The sequence below is a fragment of the Phyllostomus discolor genome, chromosome 4, assembly GCF_004126475.2.
Source record: "Phyllostomus discolor isolate MPI-MPIP mPhyDis1 chromosome 4, mPhyDis1.pri.v3, whole genome shotgun sequence".
NCBI classification, from domain to species: domain Eukaryota; kingdom Metazoa; phylum Chordata; class Mammalia; order Chiroptera; family Phyllostomidae; genus Phyllostomus; species Phyllostomus discolor.
In genome coordinates, this window is record NC_040906.2 from 127,638,996 (window position 1) to 127,651,363 (window position 12,368).

Sequence of the window (12,368 nt, forward strand, 5' to 3'; positions counted from 1 at the left end):
TCTCCTTTTATTTGACCTTTAAGATATTTCCTAATTTTTGTTATTATAAAACATTTCTCAAGGGAACAAAAAGCTATTTGTCTATATGTTTAATATGTTTTATTTTTATAATTACTACTATAGATTCCTAAAAGGAGAAGACTATATCAAAACATCATTTACAATTTTTGCTTTATATATATGTTTTATATATATACATACACACATATATGTATATATATGGCATACAACCCAGAAGGTTCTATCTCTAATCCCAAACCTACTTTCCAGAGATACAGATTTTATACACATATATTTTTCTAATATTTTGTTATAAAACATTTTCATATAAAGAGAAAACTAGAAAACTGAATTAAAAAAGAAACTTTTCAAATATATTCCTTTTTTCAAATGTCACACATATTCTAACTACATGTTCATTACTATAATATTAAATATTATATGTATTATAAAATGTTTTTCTATTAGTTATCTTTGAAGAACAGATACCTTTTTAACACAAAAAATATATAGCAGAATTAATGACGTGCAATTGCAAGTGAAAAGAGCTTAAGAAATGAAATTCATAAAATTGTCACACTCTCTATTCCTATCATAAGCGCCCATGAAATAGTTATGCACAAGGACAGAATATGAATAAGTAAGCAGCACACTGACCTCTGCACCAATTGATCTGCATGGTAGTACTTTCCATCAATGAGTATTTGCACATCAATTACATGCTGGCGTAAAAGGTTCTCACATTCAAGTATATACCCGGCAATTTCTGCTTCATTCTGAAACTGCACTCCTGATTCTAATCTTTTAGAATCCTGTATTTTAAAAGAAGTCAATATTAATTCTGTGAAACAAAGTTTCAAAACTAGTGTCAAATGTAAAACTCAAAATATTGAAACACAGGGCTACTTAGGTTCTCGGTTTTTCCTTTCAGTTCAAATGTATGTTTTGCCTTTGCTCCCTGTCCCTCAATAGAGAAAATAGCACTCATAATCTTTAACAAACTCTAAATTTCAGTTGACAAAAATACCAAGAATTGACCAAATGTTATACAAAAGTTTTAGTCCATCCGAATGCACAGACCCCACTCTACCACAATCCCACTGGCTCCCAAAATCAACTTACAGATTGAAGAGCATTTCGAGCAAGTATCAGTTTGTCTTCACAGATGACACTGTCTCTCTGAACTCGGTTGGCAATTTGCTGCAACATTTCCAACCTGAAAGAAGGAACAAAATAAAATATAGCTTTACCTTTGAAGTTGCAGAATTCGCAATCACGGAAAAAGGCTGCCCACCAGAAGTAAAACACAATCTCACACCACTGACTCAATACCTGTGTCCATCCAAGGATTCATTGCCAAAGCTAATGCAGGAGTTGATCAGTGTCGGACCACAATGAACAGAGAGAAAATTTTCATTTGAATCAAGGCTGGTTCGAGTGCTAGTAGTGTTACTGAACACAGAATCACTACTACGGTAACTATAACTACTACTGTGCATTTTTATTCCTGAAATGTTCCTTCTTGACCATTACAGATAGACAAAAGAGTAGGCCTGCAAAAGGCTCTACTTCCAACAGTGAAAAGTGGCAACAGAATGTTACGACTTTAATGGCTCCTTAAATATGCTCCAACATGCATATTCAACACACAGCAAATAATATGCTGATAACTATTCAAAAGAATCTCGCCTAAAGCCATGCATTTGCTTGCTGAGGTCTGCCTTTTGTAGCTTGCATTAAAACCCTGCAAGTACAGACAAGGCAGGCTGATGGGCGTCACTGAAAAGACTGGCCAAATATTTTCACCAGGAGTCATCAATTGCAACCACCTAAAAAACAACTCAGATGCCTGACCAAAGCCCAGGTACAATTAGTAAAAGTTATTCAGGCTACAGCAACACCAGCTAAACAAACACAAACATTTAATTATAGCCTGACTTTTGTAAAGGGCCAGATCTGTACTGAATAACATGGAGCTAAAAGCTGGCACCTCAAAGTATGTATAAACAAATTTGTTTGATGAGAAACAAAGTCCATTCCCATTTTAACAACCATGTCCTTTGACTGTTTGGTTAAATGAACTAAGAAATGATCCATTTACCTTTCTTAATTTTGATGTGCTCTCGGGAATGTTACTCTAATCTTACTACAGTTGCTTTATATTTTTAAAAGCCTAAGTGGTAAGTGGAATATTGATGCAATGCTTGCAAATTTAATTGGTCTGCACTTGTTTTTCCTTTCCATAGGTTATTACCTGGCATAAGCACTTCTCATTTGTCTCTTACACATGCCCATGCCACATTACTTGCAACATACAGTTAATGCCAAAAAACTTGTTGCATCAAGAAAACTGAAGGTATTTATTCAAACAAGCCCCTAAATATTTTGCTCCCTCCAACAATGCAAAACCAAGCTTGCTTCTCTACTTCTAAGGTTGATATATGCTTTTTGGAAGACAAGAAAGAGGACATTTGCAAGCGCCATATCAAGTACAGTTGGTAAACAGAAAATCTCAAAATAATAACAGCAGCATCTAAGGTTTATTAAGCAACTACTATGTGCCAAAAGATTAACTAATCATTTTATATACATCATCTCATACTCATAACCACCAAATGTGGTAGATTCTATTACATCCTGATTACAAATGAGGAAACTGAGGATTAGGGAGGTTAATAAGCTTGTCTAAAATAATATGGCTTGCAAGTTAAGCTAACACTTTAATCCAGGGTCGACTGATGCCTGGACCTTGAACTCAACCACTGCATTCTTTTATTAACACACATTAGAATCCAGCTACTATTCTGATGACTGAAAATCAGCTCCGTATCCTTCTCTGGTAGGCTTTGCAATTATTTCAGATGATAAGTTTAGAGTCTCAGTTTAATCACCTACCAGTGCCTCCTCCATAAAAGGTCCATCCTGAGTATTTCAGGTTTATTTTGGTTCTAATGATAGATATAAAATTATGCTTAAACAAGAGTGCAGTCAGTAATTGAATAAAGGGCTGAAAAGTTAGACTTGAGTTCTCACTGTCAATGCTCTATTTCCTATTTCCACAATATTGCCATCAAGCATGGGGCACAGAAAGCCTGAGCACACTGGGCGCCCTACATACGCTGGGCACTGTGCTCAACACTGGCAACACAAGAAGGAGTGAAAACAAGAGTTTGTCTCCACATCCTCAGAGCTCTTAACAGTGGAACAGGTAACCCTTAATTAAAGGATCACAGAAATAAATATAAAATTGCTACTGAGATAAGTGCTGTGCAGGAATAAGATATATAAAAATGAAAGCAATAAACAAGACGTCTGGACTAGCCCAGGAGACCAAGAAAAGCTTCTTAGGAAAGTAACACTGGAGCTGAGATCTGAGAATGATTAGCAGAAAAGAGAAAAGGGGAGAATGAAACAGACTCCCCTGCCAAAGGCACAGAAGGTTGCAAACATCTGGGTAGGGAGGGGGGTGGGACCTCGGCACTTCAGAACTCCCAGCCAGTGTGGCTGCCCCTCGGAGGCAAGGAGGGTGTGGTGTAGGAAGAGTCTGTGCGGTGGAAGACCCAGTCCCTGGGGAGCCCACAGCTAATGAGGAACAGAGATCACCATTCCCACGTGCCACTAAGTCCGGCTGTGAGGTAGGGACCAGAATGACGACAAATGGACCTAACAAATGTCTCCTGAGGTACCTGCCAGGGAAACTGGATATGATGGGAGGGACAGAGTGATAAAGAGTCAGTGATGATTTCATGCAACAAATGTACTTGTAGAAAAAGTGTCTGAAAGGGAACTTACACTGAGATACTCAGTGTTTCCTAGAAGCCTCCTCACTGCCCTCTTAATGGAGGCAGACAGGACTCTGGTTTCCACTGCCCCACAGAAAGAGGGTCATCGCCAAGGACACAAAAAACAAAATATGTTCATTACTGACCTGGAAGCTTCCAGATCCAGACCCTGGCCATTTAAAAGCCACTTTGAGAAATTCTCATGGGTAATTTTAATAGGTTTTGAAGCTATAACCACCTAATAAAACTTCACACACCAACCCAGCCTATCGGGTCCTTTTTGAACAGCACTTCACTGATTTAATCTCTGAAATCTGTTAGAAGAGTTTTGAGGTAAGAAAAATGAAACATCAGAAAGAGTGAGTGGTTTATCCAAGGTCACACAGCCAAGGAAATGGAAAAGGTGAAAGTTGGTTCTTGGTCATCCTGGCTCCAAAACATAAGTTCTTTCCATGAAAAGAAAGAGACCCCCTCCCCCAGTTCCCCTAGCAGCAATCACTCCAGCTTACCTTTCCACTTCTGGACGAAGGGCCTTCTCCCTCTCGAGCATGGCAATGATGAGTTTCCCCCACTCTTTTTCTATGTCATTTGGATGATAACCTTGAAGCAACTTAATGCGTCCAAATTCTATCCATATCTTGAGAAAAAACAAAGAAAATATGTAAAAATAAGCAAATAAAGGAAAACTTATACTTGACAATACAAAGGAAATTTCTGCTTACCTCTAATAATTTATATAGGCGTTTGATTTTGGATTTTTCTGTCTCCTTTGGTGGAATTTCTGTTTCTTTAAACTGTAAATACTGATTGTAAAGTGCCTAAAATGAAAGGGAAAATACATGAAGGCTCCAACTTCAAAGACCTGTTTTCACTACTGCATAACGTTACCACTTCAAATGCTACTGACAGTGTCATGTGCGTTCAGGGGGAGTCCTGCATAACATCGACACTCAAGGAGCATGCCGACTGCCAGCTGGTCCGCAACCAGGTTACAGCACACAGACTTGATGAGGTGTAACTAGTGATGTGCACTGTGATTCAACATGTGCTCCACAGGCATCTGGATAATAATGAACCCTGGTGGTGTTTACTACGGCTCTACTAAAAACCTTTCATCATACAAACAAGAAAACACATCCTTTAAAAGCAGTACTTTCCAACTGTGGCAAATTAGCTTTTGGAAAAATAATCTGATGCAATTCCCATAAACGGAAAAAAGTCTGTCTTGTGTATACTGTAGATCTATTCTTGAAAATAGAATTTTTATCAGCTAGATGGAGCTAAAATTTGGTTTCACTGTCCTACTGGCCAAGTTAAACAGATCTCTTAGTAAACAAAGATAAATGTCATTGATTACTGCTTTATTATGGATATCTCAACCATGTAATTAAATTATTATCTAGTTTGCAGATACTAATTTAGAATCTCTTATATATAATTTATCATATTCACTAAAAAGGACCTTCATAAAAATTATGTAGATAAAATATCTCCACATGTATTAAGTATATACTAATTATTTCATGCTGGTTTTTTTTAAGTCCTTTTAAATCTTCAGGCAGATACATTTCTGAAGGACTCCATGCAATATTTTGCTGGCTAATCAAATTATAGGCATTTTCCCCATATATATTTTCTTTTTTATATTACATCCTAACCTAAGCACCAGCAAGTAACCTGGATAGTCACTTAAATGTTTTCTAAAACTTTAAGAATCTGCATTAATCAGAAGCCAGTACAAATTTACCCAAGTGTCTAGACAATAGGAATCCATTTGGAAGTAATTTGCACTTGAAATCTGAAAAGTATTTTAAACTTAAAATGCAATGTTTGAAGACGTCCATCAATAAATAAGCACAGAACACCATTAATATGCGAAACGCTGTTCGTGGTAGATGTAGTGATAGAACGGGAAAAGTTTCTTGCCCTCGAAAGGTTTACGTCCACGTAGGGAAACTTCACACAAACAACTTTAGCACACTTAAGAAGCATCCTATCAGCACAGTCAGCACAGGCCAAGTAACTCTGTGCCAAGGACAAACTCCCTGTGGCAGTGTGAATTAAGAGCTGTTTCACAGATGTTCTCTACAGATATGTGAGCACAGCAAATAACTTCAACAGGGCCCACGCTGGATTAGGACAATTTTTGTGATTCCAGTTTAATCATGAAAACAAATCTTATAATTCAAGGAATTAGACTTTGTTGTTAACATTCATATTACCAGTTTCTTGAAATAAAGCAGGCTATTTTGCAACCATAAATCCTAATATACAAAATGAGGCAATACATTCTTCAATTAAGTGTCTATATGTATAATGTCTTTTATATTTCTAAAATTGTTTTACCTTAAAGAATTAGACCTGTTTTTTTTAGGTAGCAGCAAATGTTTTACTAGACCATTAATTAATTTATACTGGGAATCAGGTATGTATTTTCAACTTCATAGTGAAATATAGCACATACCTCTTGCTACACAGAAGAAGATTCTGAAGCAGTTTTGATGAGGCACACTCCCGGCCACTGTCACCCGTGTGCAAGCTTCCCACAGTCCCTCCCACCCCAGCCATCCGGTGGGCACCAAGCATTTCCTACACACCGAAAACCATTTGGCAAGGTCATGTCCAGACCTTGCCAAGGTTTAAGGTCTCTCAAACCTTAAAACACTCAATTCAAAGCTAAGGGACTATAAATTTCTTTACGATGTCATTGCTATTATGTTTTAATGACTAATGTTTACCACCATTTTCTCTGTATAATAGGGAGATGAGAACATTTTTTAATGCCTACTTATTAGTGGCATGCCAAAAGTATTTTTTCTTGGACTTCTAAAATAACAGAATTATCACCACATTACTTAGCAGTTTAATAATCAAGTCAATCCTACCTCACTCCTGAGTGCCACTGACCTTTAGTTCTACAGGATTATTAGGAAATGTTCTGTCAGACATTGTGGTCACATGGTGTCGAATCCACTGGATGAGGTAGTTCACCATGTTCTGGTATTCAATCCATTTGACTTCAACATCCTAGAACAAAAAAATGAAGGCCCCTGTCTGTAGACAATAACATTCCTATCTAACACCATTTAGTCAGAGGTCATTCTGTGAATTTACTCCTTTAAGCCTGGCAGAGAGAACCGGCTAAATGGTTTTTGTTTGTTTGTTTGTTTGTTTTACTTTCCATGTAGTCCCAGTCCTTTCCACTTAAACAGCTTTAAATGCATGCTATCAACATTTGAGCCTCAGAGCAGCCTAATGAGTTCCAGTTCTGATCCAGACACAGTGGCTGCCTGAAGCTCTGTGTTGAGAAGGGTTCTGAGGCAGCATCCAAGCACAGCAGAAGAAACTTCCACAATCAACTTGCCAGGGGCTCAAGAAGGGGGAATGATAGCTTGCCTAAGCCTGGCTGGGTGCCAGTCTGCCAACCTTTTTAGATGTAAGTCCATTGTATGTATAAAACTCAAAAGAGCCATCCAGTATGTAAGAAACTAGGTAGGAATAAAAACTACAGAAAATGTATATGATGGGAATGCTCAAGTACTCATTTATCAAACTTTTTAAACATGAAGGAAACTGGCAGGCTGTCAACTGCTCTACTCAATTAAGCATTTGATGAGTGCTCATTATGTTTAAAGCATTGAGCTAAGTGTTATAATAAAAATGTAATTTTTAAGACATAATTAATACCTAGTATGAAAGAGTTACTGTCTACATAGCAATGCAAGAGAGGTTCAAAATATAAACAGCTGAACAAAATGAAAAGCAGTATTTAATGAGGTACTGAAATAAGTGAAAGAGGTAGTAAATGCCAGGAGTTGACATTAGAGGCAGATAAGCATAAGTGTGCCTCAAATGATCACTAAAGGCTTCTTGGGCGAGGTGGTCCCTGAGCAGTTCTTAAACTTCCAGTAAGCACACTTTTTTGCCCAGACTTTTGAGGAAAAAATAAAGAAGCACCATAAATATATATATATATATGAAATACCTTGTATCTGTTCTTGTGTTTTGTAATTATTTATTATGTAAAACTTCTTCTACCATAATATGTTCAAAAATAAATGCTAAACTCCCTTTATAATACCAAAAAAAAAAAAAGCAAACCACCCAAGTATCTAAATATAAATAAATAACTACTGGTAACTGAATTAAAAAATTAAAACATTTAAGTTTTTTTTCCCTGAAAGTCTGGTCCAAAAACATGGCGGTGCATTATACACGGCAAAATACAGTAATTGTTGGTGGGGGAGGGGAAGACTGAGTAAAAGTTAAGAGAGTCCCAAGTGAGTCAGGATCTGAAACAGAAATGCCCAGGCTACCAGCAAACAGTTCCGGTTGAGGTGCATAGCTCAAAATGAAGACAGGCTGAATTCATATATGCAGAATTTTGAATGTCAGAATATCTGGACTGGATTTAATCTTGCAAGCCACATGAAGCCACCAAACGTTTTCAAGCTAATTTTGTGACAGTGTGCAGGGTTTATGGGAAGAGAAAAGTAATGGGAGATGGAAAACCATAAGAAAGCCATCATTCTGGTTCTAGTGTAAAGGGGTAAGAGCCAGGAATGGGGTGAAGGTAGGCAGAGAGTGGAGCAAAGAATGGCCACCAGAAACATTCTCAAGCAGCACTCAACACTGAGTCATTGGAGAACTACACTGAATCAGAGAGGATGAACAGGAGCAAGTTACTTAGATGTCAGTAAAAGGAGTAGATAAAACTTTTGAGAGAAAGAACAAGAGGATGAGTGTGGAAATAACTCTTAAAACAACAGCATACAGAGGTGAAGTGAAAGACCAGAAAAGAGAGCTCACCAAGATGAGCTCCTAAATCTTTAAAGTAAATATTTTAAAATGGTACTTGCAAGGTGGAGGGGAGAAGCCCAGAGTAAGGGGTGATCACCCCCAAATGCATAACACATATAGGGGTTCCTGTCTCTTCCAGAAATGCATAAGCACTTCTTAGCACAACCACTAAAAATGAACGATTGAACTGAATTACACAAATCTTGGTGGACTGTAGATAGAGTCCAAAGCTATGTGTCAGAGACCCTGCCCTGCATGCACAGTAGCTCTGCCAACTTGGCAAAATACATAACCTTCCTCTGGGTCTCACTACTCAGAAAGTACCGAGCCACCTGCTCTCATGGACGCATGTGAGCTGACAACTTGAAAGTAACTTCAAATGTGAAATATTCTATACAAATATATCAAATAGAGCAGTTATAAAAATGGCAACAAGTTAAAAATGAGAATCTCCAAAGTTTAGTAGTTTATAGATGTTCTTTATAAAATGACCAATAACTCTGAATAGCCTACTTTATGACACAGAACACATTTTGTTATATTTTAATTTTAATGGTTGGAATGGCTCCACTAAAACACATGCAATATCAGTTTAATAAATAGCATATTAACTCAAATTCTTTAAAAATATTTGATAGTTAAGAATGGTTTAAAAAGCACTATCAAAGAATTCAGTTAACTGGGCATTGCTGAATCAGAAGCTTCTAGTATGGAAAAGTCAATACTCACATTTGCACCAATGCCTTCACCACCTTCCGGGACTTTGGGAAAGGCATCATAGAGAGATGACACATACGTTATTACTGACTTTTCATCAGGAGAGGAGACATCAACATCTAAAAGCAGCAACAGAAGTTATTTCAAAATATTGAGAGATCACTCTCATTCAAACACGCAGGCCAGTCTACATCAGGTCACAACAACAACTCACCTTCCGGATCCAGAAGTCTGATAACACCAATTTTTTCTGCTACATAAAAAGCGTGCTCTAAATTTGCGAGGTTGCTTTGAACAGCAACAGTATTCATGTCTATCAGGTCCGGCCTAGGAAGAAATTCACTGCGTCAATTACATTTCTCATGTGCCAATTCAACATCATATTTACATGTGTAACTATTTATATAGCAACTGCTGCAAACATTAATACCAAGTCCGTGTTAAGGAGATTTTTATCAAACATTGCTTACTTTTCTCAGAAACTTTTGTGTGGCAAAGGCAAGTGTAATGAAGAAAATATAAAACTCTGAACATACATAACTTTTGGCAAGGTTTACGAATCCCTCAAAATCAGAATCTATATAAATGTCTGTCCTATTCAACCCATGTAATTTCCGCTACTCAACAGTATCCTTCCAGTCTAACCAGCATCCTCTCAATGTTTCTCCCCAAACACAAAAGCTTTTACCCAGTTCAATGACATGCCCATGGCACCCCCCTATCCCGGAAGTCCTTCCCTGTCACTGTTGTCTCCCATGATCCCACTCATCCTTGCAAGCAGGGATCAAGCCCCACATCCTCTGTGGACCCCTCACCTTCCCAGCTCTCAATTTTCTCTCTCTGTTCCTCGAACTCCTCATACTCCTGGGCCTGTGCCAGTCAATTTGGCACTTAGAATAATCACATACATCCTTGCCCTATTAATTCACTGTTTAATGTGCACATCCTTGTTTCTCCCAACTGGTCAACATGAAGATGGCAAGAACCATGTACTAATATGCAATTGTATTTTATCCTTCTACTGAGATAGAGAGGAACATACTTGGTAGACATTCAACAAATACCTATAGATAACCCAGTAAACAGGTTGGTTAGTTAGGAATTTGAATAATAAATAACTAAGCACTAGTTTGTATATTTGCATGTCCACACACACACATACATGCTCTTACACCTCAGTCTTCATCTCTTTCTAATTTGTAAGATTGACATGATACTCTAAACCACAAGGATACCTAGCTCTATCTCTACAAGACAAGAAAAGACTAAAATACTCCTTAAGTTAGGAGGTAAAATACGGCAGTTGGAAACTTTACTCAAGGTCAGAAGCCAGTCAGGAAACTTTCATCTCAAAAATAAAGCATTAAAAGAACGCAGAAACAAATGTGGAAATAGTAAAGCCTTCAAAAAGAGTGGCACCCAGTCCCAAAATCGCTGAGTTAGAACCTGTTTGTCAGCTTCTAAGTGAAGGCTCTCTGCATCTACAGACACTCTGTTTTAACTGCAGGAGAGTGAGCGAGAGGGCCCAGCCGTAGTGTGCAACAAGTGAAATGCACGTTACTTTGAATACTACTTGGAAGGCTGTCTATATGAGAAACTCTTTGAAAATATGTCATTAATCTTAGGAAGGAAAACAGCAATTTGTACTCCTCTTTTTATCTGATGAGACTACAGACTTCCAAAGAATCTAGTTACAGTTATACAGATCTTTGAAGTGTTCATTACCTTGAATTATACCTACCATCACCCACCTACTTATTTCCCAGGAAATTATAAGGAAATTTTTTATGCTTTACAATTTCACCAATTTGATCACTGAAAAGTGATCTTACATTTATTATAGAAGCAATAAATCCACTGAAAACAACAGAAGAGTTAAGTGACATGCCTCCAGAAATAACATTTTTTATTCACATAAAAGCATTTTATTCACAAGACCCATTTTGAAGAATCGGCCTGCTTCAAAATTACTGAACAGGTATGTATAACATTCTTGACAATAACAAATATCTAAAGTTCATAAAACTGCTTTGCTTCCATAAAGTTCACACATTTTGAGGAAATAAAAACCAGCCTTTCTGGGTTTGCCAAATCTCCCAACAAGAAAGAGCATGTTGCTATGTGAACCCTGCCATTAGCAAAGAAAGTGAGCACTGAGTAATCCCATGCAGAATGAATAAAGTCATTGAAGAATCAAGTTTTTGAGTAAGAAAATAAAACATAAAACTTCCTCCTGAATAACACAGTCATTTCAGCACAAAAGAAGCTGGATGAGTTTGGATAAATCACCTCCTCATCATGATAGTTAACACTTTAATGAACAAAAACTGAAACAGTTTTTGACCATTAAAAAATGACAGTAGACAAAATTAAGCAAAAAAGCAAAAAAGGATACAATTTTAAAACCAGTACAAAAAAGTAAAGTCCTGTCCCTCCCCAGTCATCTGCTAATGTTGGTCATTTTAGCCTTCATACTGCTTTGCCTCCGTGTGTCTGAAGCCTCCAGAAGTCACACATGTTGTGACCTGTCTACCTTCTTTCTTTCTTCGTAGTCTTTCTGGGATAATATAATATTTAAAAGCTTCAGCTATTTTCCACATAAAGAAGATGGGTTTCATTTCACTGTGCTATCTCCTTTTTCTATAATATTAATAGGAAATTTCATTCCCATCTCAGGTTTCACTAACCAAGGACAACACCATAATGTTGGCATGTAGAAGATAGTAACCATGTTCCTGTATTATAGTTTAGGAAGTTAAGCATTAACTATTCTGACTTCCTTAATTTCTGGAAACCTTTCAAAATCATATAAGATAATCCTTTGCCACCTAAAATAATATATCATAGTCCTTTTATGAAAAAGAGGCCACTCTAACTTCTATGATAATGCAAAATTTTCTAAATGACTCAATCGTCACAGATTACAATTATAAATATATATTGTTTATATGCCATCATTTTTCTATGAATTTTTAAAAACAGCTTACAAAAAAAGTAAAATGTAGGAAAATAACAAATTTTAAATTAGAAGTAGAAAACCAAAACAGGCCATAAGATAAAGTTTCAAAT

General features: G+C 37.0%; 1 protein-coding gene across 25 annotated transcripts in view; it reads right to left on the reverse strand.

Annotated features, from left to right (window-relative positions):
- The window catches only part of DST (dystonin), a 447,461-nt gene that overhangs the window by 169,917 nt on the left and 265,176 nt on the right, over window positions 1-12,368 (reverse strand). For 16 of the 25 annotated variants that reach the window (XM_036024287.1, XM_036024285.1, XM_036024266.1 and 13 more), the window contains 7 exons: window positions 9,514-9,626; window positions 9,312-9,418; window positions 6,690-6,809; window positions 4,505-4,600; window positions 4,292-4,419; window positions 1,123-1,216; window positions 658-812 (listed from right to left, as the gene is read on the reverse strand). In XM_036024287.1, the coding sequence (XP_035880180.1) occupies window positions 658-812; window positions 1,123-1,216; window positions 4,292-4,419; window positions 4,505-4,600; window positions 6,690-6,809; window positions 9,312-9,418; window positions 9,514-9,626 (813 nt within the window). Of the gene's footprint in view, window positions 1-657; window positions 813-1,122; window positions 1,217-1,332; window positions 1,996-4,291; window positions 4,420-4,504; window positions 4,601-6,689; window positions 6,810-9,311; window positions 9,419-9,513; window positions 9,627-12,368 lie in introns of those variants that run through there. The other 9 variants (XM_036024280.1, XM_036024276.1, XM_036024278.1 and 6 more) reach the window with 5 other exon arrangements.